This window comes from Ahaetulla prasina, chromosome 5, assembly GCF_028640845.1.
Source record: "Ahaetulla prasina isolate Xishuangbanna chromosome 5, ASM2864084v1, whole genome shotgun sequence".
Taxonomy (NCBI): domain Eukaryota; kingdom Metazoa; phylum Chordata; class Lepidosauria; order Squamata; family Colubridae; genus Ahaetulla; species Ahaetulla prasina.
The window spans coordinates 85,853,118-85,879,411 of record NC_080543.1 but is presented as its reverse complement, the minus strand read 5'-3'; the positions used below and the strand labels follow the sequence as shown (position 1 = coordinate 85,879,411).

Genomic DNA, 26,294 nt, shown 5'->3' with positions numbered 1-26,294 from the left:
AGGGAACAATAGTTGTTTATAAGAAAACCCTAAACTATTTTTGGAAACAATGTAAGGGTTTGTGATATAACAATTCACCCCAACTTGGCACTCACCAATTATTTTGGACTATACCCATAGTTGCTAGAAATGTAGGTATCCAGAAGGAGCCAAATTGAGAAATGCAGGTGTGCATGATGAAATATTTAAAAGATCACAGAAAAATATTGTAACATTAAGTAAACTAATAATGTTTGCTGCTTATGTACAAGAAAACTCAGTTTAACAGACTGTTTTGGTGAAAAGGTGTGTCTGACTCTGAACACAAAAATGTATTATTGCAAAAATGTATTATTGCCTATTGAACACAAAAATGTATTATTGCAAATGACATCAATATTATTTGCCTTAATGTATGACATAATGTATTGTATGTATTATTTTACAGATTTTATCATGTAATGTAATTTTATACAGTACATAAAATGCATATCTGTAATGTATTAACATTACATAAATAACATTGCTGTGGACTTCATAACATAAAATGCTTTGTCTGTAATACTTCAGATGCAATGCAATTTGTGATTTTGGACAATCTAGAAGTCTGATCTGTTGCATCTAAAATTTGTTAAATTTGTTAAATGGGAATCCACTAAAGCCGTGGATTTACCACAGATCTCCTGTGGATCACCACAGATCCCCTTAAATACTTTTTGTGGCCATGAACCATGGCAACGGATCCCCAAGACTTAACTCAACATTTAACTCATACTTTTTTTAAAAAAAATAACAGAACAACCAATTGAAAATAAGCCAGAAAATTTTTTATCAGGAATTCTTACAAGAACATACACCAAAGAAATAAAATATTTGATTTTACACATTATAACAGCTGCACAAATAACATAGGCACAAAATTGGAAACAGGAAAAGACACCAACAGATGAAGAAGTGATAGGGAAAGCTTTAGAATGTGCCAAAATGGACAATTTAAGAAAAGAAATTAAAGAGAATGAAGAGGCATTATTATACAATCTGGAACAAATGGTATGAATGGTTTAAGATTAGAAATAAAGGAACAAAAAAAAGGGGAGAAATTAGAATTCTACAATATGTAAATAATAAATATATAAGAATGTAGAAAAGTAAAGCTATTAGTATTAGATAATTTAATGTAAATAAAGAAAATGGGATAAGAAAAAAATAATAATAAATGAGAAATGGGGGGAAAGGTATAAAAGCAAAAGAAGACCACTAAGAAACATTGTTTAAAAATAGGAGATATTTATATGTTGTATGTTGTGTGTTTGTCAGATTGTGTATCACAATAAAATAATTTTTTAAAAAAGATTTAAATCATACTATCTCTTCAAGTCTTCGTAGACCCCCTGTGACGACATTGAGGTCCCCTAAGGATCCAAAGGTTGAGAACCACTTCATTAAAGTGAAGTTTCATAGGAGACATCTTGGACAGTTTATTATATATATATATATATATATATATATATATATATACTTCTCAGTTTTAAATCAGAAGTACTTAATATTCACTAGTAATATAAAGTGGTGATGCACTTATTAAGTGCAGTTGTTTTGTTTAATCAAAATTACTAAAGAAGAACAGTGCCAGTTCTGAAACCCTGTATTATTCTTTTTCTCAGAATTTATTGGAAAATCCTTTTTTATTCGTATTAACCTTTTCTTTATTATCATGTGCCACCTTATTTATTTTCTACCATATCTTGGTTGAGAAGGGATTTTTCATGTTAATGTCCAGTTATTTAGGACCTTCTACTTTCACTTTCTTCACATCCTACATTATTTTAATCCCAGAAAATGAACAAAAGAAACCTAGTCACAACTTTGTATGGTAAATCATTCAGTTTGGTAACAGTCAAATGATTGTCTGTTGAAATATAGTTGAAAGCTATATTTCAACTTGACATTTGAGTCATCAAAAGTTACCCTACTTTTCTTTTCTTTTAAAGGGAAATAGAATGGACTAATTAAAATTATTACTCCATATGGTGCATCATTCAAAGCTTCTTTCTTCAGGTAGATAATAGGGCAATTACTACAGTGGTTATATGTCACCTAGTAATTCCCTTCTCCCTGTCCTCCATGTATTTATTCATGTCTCAATATGACTTTCCATAAAAAAGTAAGTATCAACAGACTACCTCTTAAGTAACATGTGATTTAATGGCATTTATAAAAAGAGTGCCATAGCTCTATAAGTAATATTCCATTTTGACTAAAAGTTAAAGAGTGCTTTGTTTTCTGATCAATGAACTACATAATTGAAGCTTTACTCAGGAAAATTCTACAACTAGTCATTCAATTAGATTTAAATTTAGTGATTTAAATCCTGGCTTTTATTATTCTTACTGGTATATAGTATTTGCAGTACCATATAAAAGTTTTAATTCTTGAAGTTTTTTGATAAAAAGCTTGATCAAATGATGTAAGTAGATAAAGATTTATATTTGAGAACAGCAATTCAGACTTAGTACAAATTATTCCCATTTATAGACTTTCTTACACTGGTATCATTAAAGTGACCAACTTTTTTACAATGAGAAGGAGAACACAAATAAATTGAAGAAAATAAAAGAAACATTTTATTCATTGCAACAATAATACAGAATACAATGTGATAAATGCATAATGAATTCATAAAATGTGAATTATTGTGCTCACCTGTGTATGATTGAATATTCACTAAAAAAGAAGTGAGTTTAATGTGCGCGTGTGTGCCGTGTTGTGTTTCGGTAAGAAGTAAACAAAGCCACTTGCGCGCGGTGCTCTTTTTTGTGCAGCGCACTCTCTCAAAACAATTCTCCTGTGCGGAGTGCATGCGTCTCATAACCAAGTCTCGCCGCACTGTACCGAGTCTTGATGAATCATCATGTCAAATACAAATACATCACATCACACTCAACGGATTGTCTCGGCATTGATTGAATACGGAGATTTACAGATTAGTCTTCAAATATTGAAAAGGAGGACATGTAGGAGGACACTTTTTGAGAGAGGACAGAACTTATAAAAGAAGGATTGTCCTCCCTAAAGGAGGACGATTTATCACTTTAGTATCATAGTCAACAAGCCAGCTCAAGAAAAAGAAAAGCCATCTATGCCTCCATGGGATAAGAAATTCCATTCCTTCTTCCTCACCCTCCCCACAGTAGCCAAAGGGACCTTTCATTGGTCCTTTCCAAAAGCCATGCAGTCTAATTATCAAAGTCATCTTCTTTAGTTTCTTGTTTGGTTGATATTGTCATTTTTCACACCATTTTTCCTGTCGGACATAACTACTTTGATCCTTATTATGTTAATTTTTAGAACCATTCTCCTCAGTATATCATATTAAATTATTTGTACATTTATCTGCAAACCAACACACCTTTAATGTCACCAAAACCATTCTTATTCATTTATCCATTACTTTATTGTACCTATATTACTGCCTCTTTACTAAAGAACAATTTATAAATATTCCATTTATTCTCACAAATGCTTCACTTTCATTTCATACCAGTTTTACCTGATTCTACCATCAACTTCAAACTCCATATCCATCCAATATATTTCATACTTCAAATCTCTATCACTTGTTTCGAAATACATTTTAGCCAGATCTCCTTCATTCATATTATTACATTTATTCTCTTTTTCTTAAGCAGACATGCAGCCTCCCTCCCTCCCTCCCTCCTTCCTAATAATATTCTTTACCATTTATACTTTCATATAATATATTTTTTATTAAAATTAGTAAAAATTATGCTAGGTTACCAGGCTTAGTCATATTGGTGTTTTCTGACAATAAAGACAGTGTATTTCAATTTTAATACCTGTTAACCAATACAATCAGATTTGCTGGTATTGGAAAGCTGTAAAAATGTAATTATGATTTAAAGATGTAAACGTTGAATAAAAACAATGTTTTAAAAAAATCGGATTTGCAATCTGGAATCTCTAATCTGTATACTATTTTGCAAGCCAACATACTGCTGGCTACTATGGGTTATATTCAATATATTGACATACTTAGAAAAAGGAACACAATTAAAATAAAAATAAGAAACTCCCTGGAAGTATTTGTTGTCATATTTCTGTCAATTATTTGTTAGTTAAAGTTAACTAATATTAGGCAAATGAAAGTAAGAATTTAAAAAAAAAATTCAGAAGGGAGAAGTTGGCATAGAAAGGCTATAGGTAAAAAGCCAATCATTTTTATTTTCAAAAGCAAATATTCTTTTTAAACTGAGGAAAGAATATTGTTCAAAAGATTTATTTTTTTCTTGTGGACAGGAAAGGAATTAAGGACCTTTCCTTCCCACATTATTCTAAATTTTTCTTTTCCAAAACTGCAGTACTGGCTGTATCTGTATAATTGCCTTTAGTATGCAATTAGTATCACACAGATCTTGTGTTTAAAGACCAGAGAATTTGTTTTGTTCCTTGTTATGTCATATTCTTTGTATATAGAGCAGTAATAACAGCATCCAGTTTCCAAATGACTTTTTAGTTTTAAATCAGGCATAAATCATCATAAGATATTTGGATTAAAAAAGTAAATAATTGTATCCCCAATAGTATATTAAATAATTTTTTCATGGGGGGGGGTAGGTTTTTAATTTAATACTTGTCCATTAGCCTTGAAATCCAAATAAGTTCCATTAACTCAACATGAAAAGGATTATATTGTGAATATCTTTGACTAATGTACTTGGAGCTTTTGATATTTTCAGCAGAATTGTTGTATATTAATATTTTCTTCTCAACCTTATATGATCCCTGTGTTCACTCTTTTGACTTTGACAAAATATTAAAGGAACTATGAACTTAGGTGTGTGTGGGTGTGGGTGTGTGAGTGAGAGAGAGAGAAAATTTTTATATGAAAGTATCTATGGTTGATGCTTATTGAAAAATTTTAATATAGTACTAAAAGTAAATGTAAAGTAAATGTAAAAAATAGAAGGAAAGAATAAAAATGGAAGGAAAGAAAAAGAAAAGAAGTATTTAAATATGTTACTTCCACACTTCATTACAAGTACAAACAAACTTAGTAACTCTTTACCCCTGTAAGATTACAAATATCTCTTCATAACCTATTGGTTATCTACAGTATATGTAAATTCATTAATCACCTCTTCAGTCTTGGTATCGGCAAAAAGCTCATAAAGGGTTTTATAGAAACATGTCTTTGTAACTTGAGTGAAACAAGCCAACTTTCTTTTACTTCTAACAATCTTAATCTTTAATTCATTTAGATGTCATTATAGGATTTGAGTTTTCTTCAGTTTTTCTTTATCTCATCCCAAAGGCTTCTTCAAGACGTTAGCGAACCTCTTTTGTAAATCCAGTAAAAAAACCATTGTCCAGGTCATTATCTTTATTTATCATTTATATTCCCACTTTAATTTTCAAATCTTTAACCTTCTTTTGTGCATCTATTAGAAAACCCTTATCCCAGTCATTCTCTTAGCTTTTATTTTCACCTTAGTTGTCTTCTCTGTTTATAATCCACACTTTTTTTATTTTCCAGTATTTCTGGTTTTTAATATTTTTACATCAGAAAAAAGTTGCTTCACCTCTTTATCCTGTAAATTTCTTAAAATATTCTCTTCCACATCTGTCATTCCTTCTTTATAATTTTTTGGCCATAACCTATCCATAGAAACAGATATCATTGCTAACACAGTAACTGTTAGTTTCTGACCCCTTTCTTCTAACCTCCTAGAGTGTTTCTAATGTCATCATGTTTTATATCATTTTGTAAATTTCAGAACCAAAAACCAAAAACAAAAGCCAAGCTTTTACTTTTTTCTTTTTTTCCTAGAATTTCTAGTCCCCTCTAATGTTCAATTTCTAAAATCATAGTGTCAGATTTCTGTTATGACTTAGGATAGACAAAATCATTTAGCATCCACTAAAGACTATGTAATTATTTCCAAAATCTTATAATAAAAGTCCTAATATTCTCTATCCTAAGATTAGTCATATTTAACTTTTTGCCATTTATTCGCAGTTTTTTAAATTCTTAAGCTAAGTGTAAATTTTCCATTTATTCAAGAATGAGTGTAAATATTAGGGCTGCCTCTATCCAATTCCTAGGAAAGAAAACCCTTGGCTCCATAGAATTAAAGAAAAAGTAGTTTTACTAGATTACAGCTAAGTCAGGCAAGATCTGGAGCAAAACCATACAAAGCTTCAAATTGAAACAAATCCTACAGCCCACTCCCCTAGTAGCTAGCAACCAAAATTCAATCAATGGCCAGAAGATGTTTTGGGAAAAGGAACGTTGTATTTACCTGAACATTCTTTCTATGTGCGCTGCGTGAGAGTCCAAGCAGTGGGTTTAATCTCATCTGATTGGCCAGAGACTGGGTTAAAATTTGCACAAACATGCCTCCTTCTTCCTGCGAGCTCCAGTTTGTTAACGAGATCTGGATCTGGAGAGGATGAAACCTGCAACGAGAAAAAACACACACTCTCCCAAATCCTGGACCCTCATGAAAAATGGGAGGGTTTGGACTCTCACACAATGCAGATAGAAAGAATGTTCAAGTAAGTACAACATTTCTTCTCCTGTGCGCTGTTTAGAGAGTCCAAGCAGTGGGATATACCCATCCCTAGGGTGGAAAATGAAACGTCCAGGGTCCTTTCGGTTGGAAGAACCTGATGCAGGACTTGCTGCCCAAAGGATGCCTCAGCCAAGGCAAACCTGACAATCTTGTAATTGCAGATGAAGGGTGAAGGCGAAGTCCAGGTAGCCGCCTGACAAATCTCGAGGATCAAAGCCTGAGTGGCCCAGGCTGCTGACATGGTTATGCTTCTCATCGAGTGAGCTGTGATGTGAGACAGCTGAGGCCTGGCCTTCTGATCGTAGGCCAGGGAGATACAACCCTTGAGCCAATGGCTGATGGTAGAGCACGACACCTCCATGCCCAAGGAGCTAGGTTGGAAGGAGACAAATAATGATTCCGTACATTGAAAAGAGGCCATCCGGTCAATGTACTTGCACAGAGCTCTGTGTACATCCAGGGAGTGCCACCATCATACCTTGGGATGTCTGGGTCATGGACAAAAGTCAGGTAGAATGACCTCCTAGGCCCTGTGGAACCAGAAGTTTATTTTTAGAAGAAATAGGGGGTCCAGATGGAGGACAACTCTGTTGGGATAAAATGTACACAAGTCCATGCCAACAGATAGGCCCGCCAATTCCGAAACTCTTCTAGCAGATGTTAGAGCTATGAGAAAGGTGACCTTAAAGGTCAGAAGCTTGAGGCTGGCAGTCCCCAAAGGCTCGAACGGAGAGGCGGTAAGAGCCTGTAACACAAAAGAAAGATCCCAGGAAGTTTATCTGTGTACTGGGGGAGGTCATAGATTGGATGCACCTTTCAGGAAGCTACGAACCCTTGGATGATGGGAGAGGGATTCCACTCCGGCCACAGGGAGAACAGTTGCCAGAGCAACGATTTGTCTGCGGAACATGTTGACAGACAAACTGGCACCTAGCCCCTCCTGAAAGAAATCCAGGATATGCGAAATGTCTGCCAATGTCAGGGCAAGACTTTTCTGGAGACACCAACAGCAGAAAGAAGCCCATGTGGCGTTGTAGATGTGGGATGTCGATGGTCGACGAGACACCAAAATGGTGGCGATTACACTTTCAGAGAAATGGTCCTTGCATAGGGTCTCCCTTTCAAGTGCCAGACAGCCAATTGGAGCCACTGCGCCTCTGGATGTACAATGGCCCACTGGCACAGGGATATCCTGTTTGGAAGAATCCTCCATGGCAAAGAGATTGAGAAATCCACGAATCAAGAACAATGGGGCCAATGAGGCACCACGAGAAGGACTTCTGCACCCACTTCCAGGACCTTCCTGATGACCCTTGGTATGAGAGTGGTTGGGGGAAAGGCATATAACAGGTCCTGTGGCCACGGACATCTGAGGGCGTTGGTGCCTTTGCTCCTGGTGTCTGGAATTGGGTGTAGAACCATGGAAGATGGGCATTGGATGGGCTTGCAAAAAGATCCATTATGGGAATACCAAATTTGTCCACTATTTGACAAAAGAGGTGTGGGTGAAGTTGCCATTCTATGTGATTGATGGTTGTTCTGCTCAACCAATCCACTTGGGTGTTGGAAACACCAGAGATGTGACTCGCTTGTAGCAATAGGAGGTGCTTCTCTGCCCACAGACCTAGCGCCTCTGCCTCCTTCATCAGAACTCTGGAACACGTTCCCCCCTGGTGGTTCATGTGCGCCTTGGAGGTGACGTCCGTCAACAACAGCACATGGTGACCTGACAGTTGGTGTTTGAAATGATGCAATGCCAATTGCGTGGCTCTCAGTTCCAACTAATTGATGTCATTGAGGAGGTCAGTTGATGACCAATGACCTTGGGTCACCTGAGAGTGCAAATGGGCACCCCAACCAAACAGGCTGGCATCCATGGTCAGGATGAGATGGGAGGGTTCCCGGAAGGAACGCCCCTTTTCCATGGCTGCTGATGTCCACCATTCCAAGGATTTGCACACCTTTGGAGGAACTGGAATTCATGTATTGGCATTGCTGAGGCTGGCTTTCTGACTGGGTAAAAGAAGCCACTGAAGAAGGTGGGAGTGAAGCCTTGCCCAAGGCACAATTGCTAGGCAGGAGATATTTTGCCTAACCCATTGGTGGGCCCTGACTTGTCTTACGGTGGCATGGATGCTGGATAGGTGCTCCTTGGAAAGGAAGATGAAGCAGGTCTGAGTATTGATTCATGCTCCCAGATGGATCAGGGAGGTGGAGGGAGTCAGGTGACTTTTCTCCCAATTCACAGTGAACCCATTGTCTTGAAAGGTTTGAATTGTGACCTTGAGGTCCAGGTGTGCTTGCTGATGGGAGGACAACATAACCATTATGTCATCTAGATAACACAATAGGTGGATGGGCTGTGCCTGCAGGTGGGCGACCACCATATCGAGAAATTTTGTGAATGTACTGGGGGTGGAGGAGAGCCCAAAAGGCAGCATCTAGTATTGAAAGTGGGCTCCCGCATAGCAGAACCTGAGGAATCTCCTGTGAGATGGTCTGATGGGAACGCGGAGGTAAGCCTCTCCTAAATCGTTCAATGTTAAGAGATCTCCCTGTCGTATGCAGCCCAGACTGGTGTGCAGGGAGTGCATCTTGAAGTGCTTGTACAGGATGGCCCTGCTGCCCCCACAATTTCTTTTGTACCAGAAAAAGAATCGAATAGAAGCCGAACCCCTGATGTTGAAGAGGCACCGGTTCTATGGCTTGAATAGCTAACAGGTGCCGGATTTCGGCTTCCATCAGAGACCTTTTGGTAGCGTCTCTGGACACTGAGCACTGTATGAACCTCTGAGGAGGTTCAGAAGTGAACTCTAAGGTAAGGCTGAGAAAAAAAAGTTTGTAAGGCATCGGTAGTTGTTCTTCACCAGGTGGTGGCAAACTGGTGAAGGTGACCGCCAATGGGGCCTCTGTCAGGGCAGTCACTTCGTCCGGTGGTAGGGTCAGTGGCCAGCTCCCCGAAAGGGACATCTGGCCTGTGATTGACAAAAGCAATCTCAAAAGGGCTGTCTCTCCAGCAATCTATCCGCGGGCTGAGGAAAGCACCTTTGATAACCCGGGTTCGGAAACCCCTGGGCAGGAATCCAAAAGGACTGCCTGCAGAAAAGGAATGTGAACCGTTTATCAGTCTGCCGGTATGCATGTGGAAGCACTTTCTTTTTATCCTTACGTTCAACTAGGACAGGACCTAAGGCCTCTCCAAAGAGAGAACCTCCTTTGAATGGTGCCACTGCCAGTTGCCATTTGGATTTCATGTCCGCTTGCCAATGCCTCATCCATAAAAGGTGTCGGGAAGTGACATTGGACGCTAAGGCCTTGGAGGCAATTTGGCAGAAGTAAGGATTGCATCCACGGAATATTTGGCGGCTGCAATCAACTTATTTATGCCTTGATTTAAACGGATGTTGTCCAGAGATGCATGGGATTGCATTTGGTGAAGCCAAATGAAGGATGTCCTGGTGAAAAAGGACGCCGCTGTGGTGGATCAGATGGCCCAGGCAGCTGCTTGGTGGGTCTTACGGGCTGTGAGTTCAGCCCTGAGATCCTCAGCTTTTAAACTTTCAGTAGAATCTGAAGGGAGGACATTAGGTGAAGCCAAGCTGGCCATTGGAGCATCCATGGTGGGCAATTTCAGAAGCTCCTCAAACTCTTGCTCCACTGTATACATCTTCTGATCCATGTGACTGGGAGCAGCGACAGATCCCAGCTGGCTCCATTGGCATTGGATAATGTCAATGAAAAGCCTTGGTGATGGAGTGGCTTCCTGTTCCGTGACTAGCTTGGTGAAAAGAAGAGCAGTGGGGTCTAGAGGGTCTGAAGATCTCTCTCGTTGCCCAATAAGTGCCTCCATGTTGGCTGTAGTCTGGGCCTTGTACAATAAAGAGTGAAAAGGGTCATGACGGAACAGACCCGTGGTAGACAGTTTGTTTCATCGTCTGAGAGATTGTAGTCAGTCATCTCTTTCTCGCAGATATATGACATATCGGAATGTTGTGAAGGTGAAGGAGAATGAGGCTCCAACATGCCCTCTCTGCCTACATGACCCATGAGTGGAAGGGGTCGTAAAGGGTGCTCAGCCACTGGTAACGGGCCTAAAATGCCCCATTAAATGAAGGCAGCATCAATGCTTTTGGGGATGGTTTGGGCTATCATGTCAAACATTTCCTGTGACAGAGAGGGACCCATGCCTTCCTCCGGTTGGAGCCCCGCCACAGTAGGCATAAATGTGGCCGAAGCACGGGAAGACCTGCGGGGATGGAGAGATCCCGATTCTGGTAAGTGTGATCCCAGGTAAGATCCAGGTTCAATTCCTGCCGATCCTGCATGTCAGCAGATGCATTAGGAGACCAGCCAAGCTGCTCCGGTTGTGTGTCCTGGACCAAATGTCCTTTGTCCAAGGAGTCAATTGATTTCCTGCTGTACTCAGGAATTGCAGAACACTCGGCTTGTTCTGCCCTCTTTTGGGCTTTTTCAAATTGCTTCTCCAAGGTGCTTTGGCGCCTTTGAGCATCCTTCACAGAGGCAGCAGAGGAAGAGGCTGACACAGATGGTTGAATGGCAGCCCTGCTGATTAGATTGAAGGTGGCTGGAGAGCCCAATACGCAGAAGTCTACACTATGGCCCCAAAGTGTAATCGAAGGGCAAGCGCTGTTAAATCTGTGGAGTGCAAACAAAATGGCGGGAAGCTGACACAGCAGTTCCAAGCACCCAATTCGCCACAGTTAGGTCAGGGAACTAGGAATCCGACACCATGGACCCTGCCCCGAATACAAATTGTGCAGAGCCAGCACCACGGCTCTTCATGCGCCAAGCCGCTGCTGGCCAGAATATCACTCCTGACGGGGAATAAATGCTAAGCTGACACCACGGCTTGTTGTGCACTAAATCTTCTTATGCCAAAACTTGAAACCCCTGAGGTGGAGAAAGAAGTGCTAAGCCGACACCACAACTCCACATGCGCCAAATGCAGCTGCCAGAATTATTGCCAGTGAAAGTAAAGGGCATAGAGCTGACACCACGGCTCTTAAAACACCAGGCCTGCAATATTCCACTCCGTCACAACCGCACAGGGCCAATACCAAGGCCCTTCGCATGCCAGAAACCTGCTGTGAAGTGTTACTGTTTTTTTGGCACAAGTTTTTATTGATTTTTTAATTTCCCCCCCTACACACACACACAATTCATAAACAGAGTATTGGCCATATCATATCTTATACAATTCAATATATTTAAATATATTTTACTTAGTTACAGTTTTTGCCAAAATATTCTTTGTTCATAGTTTTTTATTCATTTCCTAATATTTCCTTGCTCATTTTATTAAATCACATCTTCTTTTGCCTTCAAGTTCTACTTTCTCCATTTTTATTCATATTCATTCCCTTTCATTCTTTTTTTTAACTATTTCAATTTTTATCCTAATATATTCAAATATATTCAGGGTTGTCTTTCCTCCATTTCCTTTTCACAGCAGTCCTTTCTTCTCCTTTCACTCCTTTCCCTCCCTCCTTTCTTCGTACCTACTTTCTTCTCTCCTACTCCTCTACCTCGCTTTCCTTTCTCCTCCTCCACCCTACTTTCTCCCTATCTAACCTTCTCTCCTACTCTTATTTCCCCTATCTTACCTCCTTTCCTCTTCTCTTTCTTCTTTCTCTCTCCCTCCTTCTCCCTTTCCATCTCTCTCCTTCTTCTTATCTCTCTCCATTGCTGTATTTATTTTCAATATTTCTAGTGTCCAGACAACCCTGATTTTCATTTATTAAACATATTTTTCAAACCTCCCCTCCTATATTTTAAACATTAACATTGTCTGCTGTGAAGTGTATTGAGGCAGAAATAAGCAGCGCTCAGCCGATGCTAAGGCTCTCTGCACACTAAAGCTCAGGAAACAGATTGCAAGAGATCACCGATGGAATAAAATGATCACGGAGCTGACACCAATCTTAGCACACCAATCTGGCTGCAAAAACTCATGAAGGGAGAATCCAAACGTCCTGCAGGTCGTTGGCTATGAAGAGCCGCCGCTTGAATTCCCGTGGCTCAGTTAATCGGCACAAGACTGGGAGAGCGCCCCAAAGCCGCAGTCTCTCCACAAACCAATGGTTGTGAAGAATCCAAACTCTCAAATGCAGTTGAAAAGTCCAAGCAGTGGAGTTAAGAAAAGAATAAGTCTCTCTTGGCCGGCTGAGGAGGCGTGTTTACGTAAATTTTTACTCAGTCTCTGGCCAATCAGACGAGATTAAACCCACTGCTTGGACTTTCTAAGCAGCGCACAGGAGAATCTATAATTCAGGCATATCGTCTCTCCATTCTGCATTCGGAAGCCAAAAGAAAAGATCCTGAAGAGATAAGCAAAGACCATGCTAGCTGTTGCAAAGCTTCATGAAAAATGTCTGCCATCTCCTCCTGCATGCTTCTCCACTGCACCCCTCTCCATTTCCATGGCAGCAGGCAGGAAACTGGCTGACAGTAAAATTACCGTGGCCTTTCAAATTTCTCATTTTGAAGATCTCTGTTAACGTTAAGATAGTTAAATATATAATTTTTTTAAAAAAGTTAGCAAATTTAATGTCCTTTAAAAGGTCCACCATGATTGAGAGCATAGTGGCTTTACATCATCTCTTGGTGCTCAAACCCATGGAAAACTGCTGTCTCCTTGTGAGGAGCAGCTGTCCAGAACATACAAGGGTAATCTCACATCCCTTTCTTATGCAGAGAGATCCTGTAGAACTAATTTATTTGCCAGATCTTTGGTCTTGCTTATTTGAAGACATGCTAATAAACCATTCCTCCCCCAGAAGCCCTCCCCACCAAGCTTAATTATTGTTTCAAGGAAAACTATATGAATATGAGGATACTGGTCATAAGACTCTATGCTTGGATACCTAGCCAAGAATTCTGCCACAAAATCTGTACAAAATCTACAAACCAGTTACTTGTGTTTGCTATTAATATGGGACCCTTTCTGTTAATTATTCCACAGTATCCTCAGAAACAAACTGAGTTTTTTTTCCCCATTGCCATGGCATCCAAAGCATTCAGTATTGAAACCAAATTGTTCCAGTGACAGAATTTCATTCAAGGGGACAGAGTTAATAGTTCTCTATTGCACTCTGTAATGACTACCTTTCTACCATCAAGCACACTCCCTAAATCACTGCCATATGCATTTTCAATGGAAATCAATCTTTTGTTCCTTAGGACAGATCTAAGCTCTGGGGGATAAACTAAATCCACTAAAATGTGAGGCAGTATAAAATACAGCAGTTTACACCCTGCTGTGCTGCGCTGAACTGAACATTGGAATTTCTGTCATGCTGTTTGTTTTTATTTCTTTACAAAGTAAGTGGGGTGTCTGTGTTTAAAACCATCTGTGTTTGAAATACTATTTTAGAATGTGATACTAAGCAAAAAGAAAAACTTTTGAAAAAGTTTAATTTTATTCAGCTATATTATAGTTTTCAGCTAATTACTTATTTCTCCTTCGGTGCTTATACTCTTGTAATAGTATTGAACATTTCATTTTCAAACATAGTTTTGAAAGGCTGAATCACCCAGTGATTGTTATTTCTATTTGAACAGTGAAATTAAAATGATTGAAGTTTTGAATTTTTTTAGTGTATGATGGATTTTTTTTTGCTGCTTAGTAATCATAAATAATTTTTGTTCCTTTGAACATTATGGATCTTATTTTTATATAAAAGTGCATAACAACATGTCATTAATTTTATGTGGCTTAGCAAAGATGTGAGTTTTAGGTTTAGAAATTACAAATTCTTGGATGTTCTGCTTTGCGATAATGGCTAAACTGCTGGAAGTAATCTGGGCTTTCCAAAGAAGTGATTGCTAATAGAAAAGTATATGTTACTTTAACCCAAGGTGCTAGAGTACACAGTCTTAGTGAAAAGAGCTCTAGGGTCTTTAAACCAATATAATGATAATGTAAGCAGCTATTTAAGCTGCTGCATTCTGGATAGCTGTAGCTTCCAGGTAGTCTTTAAGGGTAGCAAAAAATGGAAAAAGTATCCCTGTAATCAAATCAAGAAGTGATAAAGACTGTGAAAAGGGTATGCTAATACCTTCTTGGCATAATTGCCTTTTATTCTTTGGATAGGAGATGTAAGCTAACTGAAGTTACTCTACTACAGTATAATGCAATGCACACTAGCTAATACTGATATCTTTTATCAGTGATGGCTAACCTTTTCCGGACCAAGTGCCCAAAGCACATGTGTGAGTGCATGTGCACGTGCCCGAACCCCCAAAATGCAATGCGGCTTGGCCCCCACACATGTCCCCCCCGCATACACATGTGGGCCCCTCTCCACACACCTCTTCCCCATGCACGTGTGCACCCCCTGCATGTGCCCCACCCCCCCACCCCCACACATGCACCTGCACCACCCACACGTGCCTTGCATGCATGCATGTTCCCCGCATGCCCCCCGCCCCCCATGTATGCATGCATGGGGCCCCCTGCACGTACCTTGCCCCCACGCATGCACGGCAGGGACCTTAGGCTGGCCGGCGGGAGGTGCGCACACATGCGCGGCAGAGCTGAACTGGGGCGATGGCTCACGTGCCATCAGAGAATGCTCTATGTGCCACCTCTGGCACGCGTGCCATAAGTTTGCCATCACAGCCTTATATTGTATTGCTAGGCTATTTATTATTAAATAAAATTAGAATGGGAATGGGAATGGGAATGGGAATGGGAATGAGCTGGAAGGGACCTTGGAGGTCTTCTAGTCCAGCAGGAGAACCTGTACCATTTCAGATAAATGATTGTCTAGACCAGGGCTGTCAAACTCTCAGCCCATGGGCCAGATGTATTATACGCGCTGGCCACGCCCACCTCCGGTTTAACGAAGTGGGGAAAAGTCCTGATACATCGTATGATGCTGCTGTGATGGCATGAGTTTGATACCCCTGGACTAGACTCTTCTTAAAAACTTCCAGTGATGGAGCGCCCACAATTTCTGGAATCAAGCTGTTCTAGTGGTTAATTGTCCTCACTGTTAGGAACTTTTTTCTTAATTCCAGGTTGCTTTTTTCTTTTATTAGTTTCCAACCATTGTTTCTTGTCCTGCTGTCTGGTGCTTTGGAAAATAATTTTATCCCTTCTTCTTTGTGGCAGCCCCTCAAATACTGGAATACTGTCATGTCACATCTAATTCTTCTTTTCTTTAGACTAGCCAAACCCAAATCCTGCAGCCATTCTTCATATATTTTATTCTCCAGGCCTTTGATCATCTTAGTTGCTCTTCTCTGAACTTTTTCCAAAGTCTGAACATCTTTTTTGTAGTATGGTGACCAAAATTGGTTGCATTTTTCCAGGTGCAATTTTACTAGGGGTTTTTTTGTTTTTTTTTTACATTTATATCCTGCCCTTCTCCGAAGACTCAGGGCGGCTTACATTGTGTAAGGATTTTATAAAGCAGTACTAATACGTCACATGATCTTGATTCTATGTTTCATGTGATCTTGATTCTATGCCTGGGTTTATGCAATCCAGGACTGTATTAGCTTTTTTGGCGGCTGCTGCACACTGCTGGCTCATATTCAAATGATCATCCACTAGGACTCCAAGGTCCCTCTCATGGTTACTGTTTTTGAGCCAGGTCTCGCCTAATCTGTACTTATACCTTTGATTTTTCCTGCCTAAATGTAAAATTGCTTTTCTCCACATTAAAATTCATTTTGTTGGATAGGGCCCATTGTTCAAGTTTTCAAAATCTTTTTGGATTCTGAGCTTGTCTTCAGAGGTGTTGGCTATTCCTGCCAGTTTAGTGTTATCTGCAGATTTGATGAGTTCCCCTTATATTCCCTCATCTAAGTCATTTATGAAGATATTGAAGAGTCCTGGGCCTAAGATGGAACCTTGTGGTACCCCACTAGTTATTCTCTCCATGTGGATGTAGTACCATTAAGGACTACTCATTGTGTATGGTTTGTCAGCCAGCTAGAAATCCATCTGGTGGTGATGTTTTCTATTCCACATTTTTCTAGCTTACCAAGAAGTAGGTTGCGGTCTACTTTGTCAAATACCTTGCTGCAGTCTAAGTATATTATGTCCATATCATTTCACTGGTTTACTAATTTAGTGACTATCAAAGAGCGAAATAATGGCATGATCTGTTTTTAAGAAACCTGTGCTGGCTACTAGTTATAACTTTATTTGCTTCTAGTTGTTTGCAGATCTGTTTTTTGGTTATCTTTTCCAAAATCTTCCCAAATATTGATGTTAGACCAGGGATGAAATGCTCCCAGTTCGGACCAGATCGCCCGGTCTAGTAGCAATGGTGATGGATAGTTCGGAGAACCGGTAGCAAAAATCCCTCCCTCCCCATGCGCAACTGAGCTGTGCGATCATCAGAAGTTTTTTTTTTACTTTTAAAAGCATTTTTTCCTCGGCCGAAAAAATGCTTTTAAAAGTAAAAAAAAAGCCTCTCACGATCAGGCAACTCAGCTGGGATCATCAGAGCCTTTTAAAAGCATTTTTTCTACAACCTCTTCGGCCAAAGAGGTTGCAAAAAATGTTTTTAAAAGGCTGTGGTGATCCCAGCTGAGTTGCCTGATAGTCAGAGGCTTTTATTTTTCTTTTAAAGGCAAAAAAAATGCTTTTAAAAGAAAAGAAAAGCCTCTGACGATCAGGGAACTCAGCTGGGATTGTCAGAGCCTTTTTTTTACAACTTCTTCAGCTGAAGAGGGAGAAAATGATGCGTATATTTGCTAATGTAATCTTTTTGGAGAAAACTGAACAAAGCCATTGGTAGGAAATGAAAATTTTGGACTGATTCAGAGGTTTCAGCAGATTCTGACCAGTTCTGGAGAACCGGTAGTGGAAATTTTGAGTAGTTTGGAGAATCGGTAGTAAAAATTCTGACTGGCCCCACCCTCATCTATTTTCTGCCTCCCGAGTCCCAGCTGATTGGGAGGAAATGGGGATTTTGCAGTAATCTTTCCATTGGAGTGGGGTGGGAATGGAGATTTTACCGTATCCTTCCCCTGCCACGCCCACCAAGCCACGCCCACCAAGCCATGCCACGCCCACCAAGCCACGCCCACAGAACCGGTAGTAAAAAAATTTGGAACCCACCACTGGACTGATGGTACGCTTTGAATACATAGGACTGAAAATATAAATTTATTTGTTACCATTCTGGAGACCAAGATTTCTGGATAGCTGAACTTCCTTTCTTTGAGAAGAAAAATCACACTTGTATATTTTTATTTTTAAAGATCACAAATATAAAAAGAGTGTTTTGGAGATATAGATGAGGTTTAGTTATTTTATTGATGCCAATAGATATCATGCTGCCTATCTTCACAAGTATCTTCAAGGATAAGGAAGTTCACTCTTAGAAATATCTAAAACACCCAAAAGTAATTTAGTCTATTTTTACAGGAACAAATCATTAGTCTGTTGTCTGTTTTCTGTTTCAAGAAAGCTGGTGTTTTAGATTAGAGGCATAAACAAGCAACAACTGATGCTACTATATTTAAATAAAACTTTGCACATAGATATTGATCACAGACACTATATTAATTTTTAAATGGTTTCAGCAGTTGTAGTATCAAATAAAGTATAAAAGTAAAAATTAAGAAATTGGGCTGGTGCATTTGACCATTTGGCTATTTTCATTTGCATACTGTTTAGAAGAATTGTTTTGTGATATAAATTCTTGCTGTTATGATTTTTATTATATTTTATAAGGTAAAGGACATCTTGTCCTATGAGGAGTTAATATGATGCAGTTAAAAGCCATATATTGCAGTAGATATGTTAATTGAAGAAACACAAGTTCATTTTTTCATTTTTGTTTGCTCTTCCTAACATCTGGAAAGTTCTGTTACATAAATGTGGTGATTATATTCATTTATAAATTCAGTAGCATTAAATAACATAGGATTAGAAGTTGACACATCTGAAAGAGGTTATTAAATGAACCACACCAAGTTATGATTAAGTTGAGTAGATTGGAAATGAAACAAAATCAGGGGAATAATAGATGTTTTAATCTGTTGTGCAGTTGTTTTTAAGTGCTAAAATTGGAATTATGGAAATTTTTTAAATATAATTTTATTTTTATTTTTTTAAACATCCATAGGTGCTTGGTGGACAAAGTATTGTCTGGGTTGATATATTTTACATGCAGTAATAATAATAGTAATATTTTTTAGATATACCTAATCATAATCTTTCAACTTCTAACATTTGTGATTATCTAGTAGTTATAATGTATTCTATTCTATATCAGTATACATAATACTATTTTCCCGATTTCTAACTTCTACCTCTTTTTTCTAACGCTTAATAAAATAGCCACCCTCATTAAGAAGTATTCTATATCTAGCCATCATCTCTTGCCCTTTTTAGAATTTCAACTCCTATTGACTTTTTGGTAAATCTTTCATGTTCCTCCCTTGGGATCTTGTAGCTTCTTACATCATATTTATTTAATCTTAGTATTTCATCTTCCACAACACCTATCTCTTGTTGTTGGATCTCTAGAGTACCCATCTGTAATTTTTTCATCATTTTTAGGAGAACTTTCTCTTTATTATCTTCTATATTTGAACTCTTAGAGCGTAATCTGTCTGTTCTGTTTTAAGAATTATAACTATATCTTTCTCCACTTGTGTCATTTTTGGATTTATCTCCTCTATTCTTTAATCAGTTCCTTCTGGTTTCTCCTCTATTTTCTGAATTTTTTGTTCTATCTTTTATTATCATTTACTGATGGTTTTCTAGTCTCACATCTTTATTTTGCATCAATTCCATCATCTCAAAGGGATTCCTTGCCATATCTTCCTGAATGCTATAATATTTCTTTATAAACCATATTTGTTTTCCCCTGTTGAAACATCTTATACTCATTTAATGAGTTAATAGTAATTCAATATTCCACCAAGATTCCATAATCCCAATTGCCCAGAAACACCAAAAATGCCAATGTTAATAGAATTTACACAGTCCCGCAACTGTTTCTCAAAATCCCCTAAATTTATAGTCCTTAGAATTTTCCAATTTAAACCCTCTAAATTTCCCAAATTTTTAAGTCTTGTTTAATTTTTCTTCTTTCTTCTTTCTTTTTCACCTCGTAAAGTGTTCTATCAAATAGTCTTAATAATCCAGATTGGCCCACCAAATTCTCCAAATGAATTATGGAATTGAACTATTATGGATAGCTTAATTATTTTGAAATACCTTAAAAATAGATGTATTTTTCATTTTTATTGATCTAAATCATATTCTCTCCAGATATTCTTTTTTATTGAAATTCATCTTAGAAAGGACTTTAAACTATCAGAAGAAGTATCCATGGTAAAAGAAAATAGAAGAGCAGCTGCTTAGAATTTGTGTAGCATAAATTGTTCTAGCTTTACTTTTGACTGTAGGGCTAGGTATAATTATTTTCTTCTATTCACTTCTGCATAAGTACTTAGCTATTTAATTACCAAAAGCATTTGTTTCACTTTTTTAAAAAAAGAATATTTGGGTCAGAGAAAAAGCCAAGAAAAACTGTTTTGGGGACAGAAGAGAGTGAAAAAAATCTCATTCCATTGGATGCACTGCTTGACTTGAAATCTTTGCTTTGAAAAGATATTTAGGTATATGTAGTAGAAAAGAATATGTGAACATGACAGAGATGTCATGTTCTGTTTAAATATTTTGTTAAAAACATATTTAAAAACCTGACCTGAATGCCATACAATGTAGACATAGTGAAACAGACATTTTCAGATCTATTACTATCTAACGAGAAAGGTATTTACTTAGAAATAAAGGTGCTATAAACTATGAGAAGAATGGTGTATGTGATGAAATGTGAAAAAGGAGAGAGAAAACCTTGCTCATGTAATGGCATGTGGGAATGACCTTGGGATACAGAAGGGACAACTGTAGACTGGATAACCTGTCTGTAAAAAGTACCTCAGCCCACAAAAGGAGAAAGGGTTTGGGAAACATTTTAGAAAGCAACCTTACCTAGTTTTTCACAGAGAAAAAAGGAAAAGGGAGAGAAATATTTTCAGTCTTGCAGGATTATGTTAATGTAACCTTACAATAAAGATAGAACTAGTATTCCTAGTTGTATGTCTTGTCTAGACTATGTCACATGCCTAAATGTGTGATCACACACACACACACACACACATATATATATATATGTTTTCTGAGGTTTTCACGGGTGTTTGTATGTAGCTCTTTGGTTGTTCGGGTTTTCTCCCATGTAAAATTGGAAGTGTCTTGGCGACGTTTCGACGAAGTCTCATTCGTCATCTTCAGGCTTCAGCTTCGTGCTTCTGGGAGCAATGTGTGATCGCAGCTGTTTCTTCCTTTTAACTGCTAGTGGGGGTTTGAACTGATTGGGTGGGAGTTTGGCTGTGCTCTGATTGGATGGGGTTTTTTTGTGCTCTGATTGGATGGGGGTGTGTCCTGTTTGGGTGGGGGCTTGGTTGTGCTCAGTTTAGTCTGTTGCAGAGGGATTTGAGCTGGTGAGCTGCATAGCTGTTGTTTGGCTTTGTGGTCGTGCTACATCTTCATAGTGGGTGTCAGTCTGCTGCATGTATGGATTGGAGGGGTTTGAAATGGCTAATGTTGCAGCTGCGGTCTGGCTTCTGGTAGCACGGCCAAGGACCAGAAGCCAGACCGCAGCTGCAACAAAACTTTCTTCCTACACACTTAAGGTTTTTTTAGGTTCAGTCTCTTACATGTTTGTTCAAGTATAAATTGTTTCTGTCATAGTCTAAGTTTCAAACAACTGTAGATGATCAGAGATGAAGTAGAAAAAGTCTGCTTTATAATCCATATAAACCTGGCAAAAGGGGTGCCTTGATCATGATCCTGAATCTAAGGAGAGAATCAGTCTGATTGAGATACAATATACATTTATTGTATATAATGTACATCTTATATACACCTTTCTATGAGAAGCCAGGAATTTCATCAACTCCAGGATATGCTGATTGAAGCACAATAGCATGAAGCCACAGGAAAGGATATGTATTCCCCATCAGGCTATAGAGTAAAACATTCAAAGCTGGAGGAAGTTTAGGAAAACTTTAAACAAACTATATTAGAGAATAAAAGCAGGAAATCTCTTAATATGTCTCAATATGGGGAGGGAGGGGTAATCTAGGCCAAATTTATTTATTTATTTATTATTTAAATTTTTATACCGCCCTTCTCTAAGGACTTAGTATAAATAAAACATAGATATCGAAAGATTTTAAAATACAATATTCAATTAAAAATCTAATTCCATAATGCTGTGTACAGTCTTAAAATAGTCTTTTATTGCCATACCCAGTGTGGATATTTATTTTAGGAGCGAACTATCATTCCTGTACAACTGCAAACAGTTGCTAAGTAAGGAAAAGAAAATAATGTGGAAGCTAAAGATAAAAGTAGAAGTGGAGATATTACAGAAAAGGATAAGAAACATTGATCTTCTGGTATATTGTTTAGTATGTTATTATCTTCCTATGGATGATAATGCTACCTTGAATGTGTATCTGTTCAAAACAGAGGACTGGACATTCATGTTATATAGTGCATTGACATGCATAATTAGTAACAAGTAAATTTTTATACGTGGCAATTTCTATTCACAGTGGCTTGAATAGATTAGCTCTGTTTCTGTGTGGGTGAAGTTTTTATATAATTAAAAGATAAATAAAAACAAATGTATATAGAAAAGTAGAAAAAAATAAAAGATTTTTAAAAAGTGCTAGAAAAGATAAAGAGGGAAAAGGGAAAAAGAAAAATTAAAGAAGTAGCTTCAGATCTTCTTTATAGCAGTTCCAAACTTTTATCATTTAATTAATTTTAACATTTCTTTTTTTTTCAGGTGATCTTGCACGCATCTATTTTATATTAGCAGTGAAGTTTACTTATTCTTAAATATATTTTAAAATCTTTTACTAGTGAGTCAATAGTAGTGATACCTTTATTTAAAAGGAAATGGGTACATGGATTGTATACATGGAAATAATGTGATGATTTTTAACCAAATTTTTATTCTTCAGATAGTGGTAGAAATAACTATGGTAATACTTAGAAAGCTTAAAACACTGAATAAGACACAGAGAATGTATCTTATTCAGTGGAAAGATATTAAGAAAGAAACTTCCAAATTTTCATTCTGTATCTCTTCAAATTAAATTAAGGGCTATTTTTCAAAATATGGCTACCACATAGTAATGCTTCACATGTTCCCTGTGCGTTGAAAGGATATAAGGGTATGCCTACTTGTTTTTCTCCCTATAATAATGAGTGCAGTTATCATGTATGATCAACTTCTGAAGCAATTCTCTATGTGCCTGAAGCGATCATGCAAGCAGGATTTGTCGTAGATTCCTCCTGATCCAAGACATCAACCATTCAAAATATGGTAGCAATGATGTGAATCTCTGAAGTAGTTAGAAGTTAGGAAAGTGAATTTAATTTTTAAACAGTAAGGACACTTCCTTCAATAGTTGTGATGAGGGTTCTATAAATAATCGTATCTTATTTGTAATCAGTCTCTATCACCTATTCGTTCTAGAAAATATTTGTTGAAGAAGGAAGAAATAGTTGTGCCATACCTTTTGGTTAGAAATGGTAACATTGCCTGGAATCATCTTAAATCAGACATTTAAAATTGAGGGATCTGATGGAGTGGAGCAAATGTATTTATAGCTTAACATATTGTAGTATGATAAATTTGGTTTGTCAGCTGAGGCTGTGTAGTTACACACAACCTAATACTGGATTAAACGGTTGATATTATATTCTAATGAATTACCTTTTTTAGCCACAGGACCAAGTCTTCAGGCTGGCCTCCTCCTTCAGGAACCTGGACCTTGAACCAGGGATCTTCCTATGGTTGGGAAATGATGGCAAACAGAGATGGGAGAGACTACTACATCAAGTAAGGTTACCACCAATTTGATGAATTTTATGCAGAAACTGCTGCAGAGGGCTGAAGCCCCAACATGAATATATACTTATCTTCCATTTGCTCCCCAATCAAGTTATCCCACCAAAGGTAGCATATGCATTTGTTTGATATTTAGACAGGGAAGTACATATTTAATATCAACACCAAGTATGTATTGAAGTAATATTAATATAAACAAAAAAATTAGTTTTTACCCCTGTCTATAATATAGCAAATGAAATTTGCATTCCAGAGTTATTTTTCATTTGCCATAATAACAATAAAACAATTGGTTTTTTGTTTGCAGATTATTTCTCCCCTAAGGCTGCCTCTTTTAAAAAAAGAATTAACAAATGCCTTCTGGGCATTTTCTAAGTATTCAGAAATAACTTTAACAAGATGGTGGAGATCTTGTTGCATTCGAATATAAAATAATAGATTTAATTGGTGTGTGTGTGTTGCTGCTGCTTATTTCCAAATAAATATTCCCGATTTGAAGAACTAGGGTTTAAAAGTTATTGTCTGAAATTGAGTGAACTGCCAAGGTTCTTTAATTCCGCACTTCAATATAAAACAAATCTCTATTGAAGCACATAGATAAAAGCAGTAGAGAAAATGAGTGAGATGATATTCAGGATAGAACAAAAGGGAAAATACATGTTACATCACCTCATTTTTAAGACTTCTGTTCTAGAAAGCTGCCTATGTGATATGTGTTCCTTTGGTTTTTTTGTCTTCTGGGATTCATCAAAAGCCAAAATATGCTGGTAGATAATCTCAAAAGTCAAACTCTTTTTTCCCCTAAGACTCATGTTCCTGTTCTACAAGAGCAAGTTCTTAGTTCTTGGACAAAATGAGACATAACTAGATCTAATTATTGAGTATCTAAACACAAAGCATAAGAACACTCGAACATGTACAGTAGGCTTTATTCCCACTTTTTCTTTCATTAATATTTTTGAAACAATAAGTGGCCCATGTAATCCAAATGTGTGGGGGACTCACAATTCCTTAATCAGCAGTCAACAAGGTTGGGAAAAACTGATTTAAAGCATTTTTGTTCATTATCATAATGGCTTGAAGTTATTAATGAAATGAATGGAATTTCCTCATGAAATCTAAGGACATGGAGAAGGAGAAGGCAATTTCTAAGTAGTCACAACTTCCTCTTGAAGTCATCAAAAGATCTACAGAATATGAAATCTTTCGGGATGATACTGGAAGTCCTCCATAGAGGTCTGTAAAACAGTTGCATTGATTTTGAAGTGCCTTATTCTAATCTTATCACAAGCACTCTGATGTTGTTTGAATATTCTGCAAGTGTGCCAAGCACAGAGCAATTCAGCTTGGAATTCAGTACAGGTACTTTGAGCTTGAAAATGGGTCATTTCACTCTCTGAAATAATTTGAATGGTTGGAGCAGTTTCAGAAAAGTTTCCAGTACCTTTTGAATTTAGATCATTTTGAACTTGAAAGGAGCATGTCAAGCATATATTAGAAATGTTTTCCATACTATTACTTAATATCTCTACAAATCAATCTTTACTTGAATGGGAAATTTGATATTTGATATGAGCCAGTGGATGATTAAAGACTAATTTTTAAAAAGATATTTGTGGAGGTTATAAGGGTTCTAAAAATTGGACAGTTACTTTGTTCTTTTTGAAAATTTGCTGAAAATAGAACAGAAAAGAATACCAGAGTTGGAAAGGACCTTGGAGGTCTTCTAGTCCAGCCCCCTGCTCATCCTATACCATTTCAGACAATCCTATACATTTCAGACAAATGGTTGTCCAATCTATTCTTAAAAACTTCCAGTGTTGGAGCATTTACAACTTCTGGAGGCAAGTTGTTCCACTGGATTAATTGTTCTAACTGTCAGGAAATTTCTTCTTAGTTCTAGATTGTGTCTCTCCTTGATTAGTTTCCATCCATTGCGTCTTGTCTTGCCTTCAGGTGCTTTGGAGAATAGGTTAACTCCCTCTTCTTTGTGGCAACCCTTAGATATTGGAACACTGCTATCATGTCACCCATACTTCTTCTTTCATTAAGTTGGCATTAGGGTTAGGCTTAACTTCTTTGGCAGCTGTAGCACATTGCTGGCTCATATTTAAGTGATTGTCTAATAGGACTCCAAGATCCCTCTCACAGTTACTATTATTAAGAGAGTACATTTGGTTTTTCTTGCCTAAATGTAGAACCTTACTTTTTTCACCATTGAATTTCATTTTATTAGATAATGCCCAATATTCAACTTTGTCAAGATCCTTCTGTATTTTAAGTCTGTCTTCTGGAATTTTGGCTATTCCTGCCAGCTTTGTGTTGTCTGCAAATTTGATGAGTTCCCCTTCTATCCCCCCATCCAAATAATTGATGAAGAGCATTGGGCCTAAAACAGAGCCTTGGGGTACCTCAATGCATTCTTCCCTCCATGTAGATGCAGTTCCATTGAGGACTACACCTTGAGTGTGGTTGGTCAGCTGTTACGAATCCATTTCATTTTGTGAGATAGTGCCAAATGTTCAAATCTGTCAAGATTCTTCTGTTAATGGTAAAGGATTGTATGATAAAATGGGCACAGAATATTCAGGAACCAATAATGTTGGAAACATGGGAGAAAATCTGGGTTAGAAATGTTAAGTTTACACAAGCACAGAATTTAAGGGAAAATTTTTATAAGATGTTTTATAGATGGCATTTAGATCCCAAAAAATTATCATGTATGTATCCTAATATCCAAGCGAAATGTTGGAGGTGTGATTGTGATGATGCTACATATTTTCATATTTGGTGGACT

The 26,294-nt window shown here is 37.7% G+C and overlaps 1 protein-coding gene across 1 annotated transcript in view; it reads left to right on the top strand.

The window, feature by feature from the left end:
- Window positions 1–26,294, top strand: part of FRMPD4 (FERM and PDZ domain containing 4) — a 292,626-nt gene that overhangs the window by 148,530 nt on the left and 117,802 nt on the right. Inside the window, exon 2 of the mRNA XM_058185802.1 lies at window positions 23,372–23,488. Coding sequence (XP_058041785.1) covers window positions 23,372–23,488 — 117 coding nt within the window. The remainder of the gene's footprint in view (window positions 1–23,371; window positions 23,489–26,294) is intronic.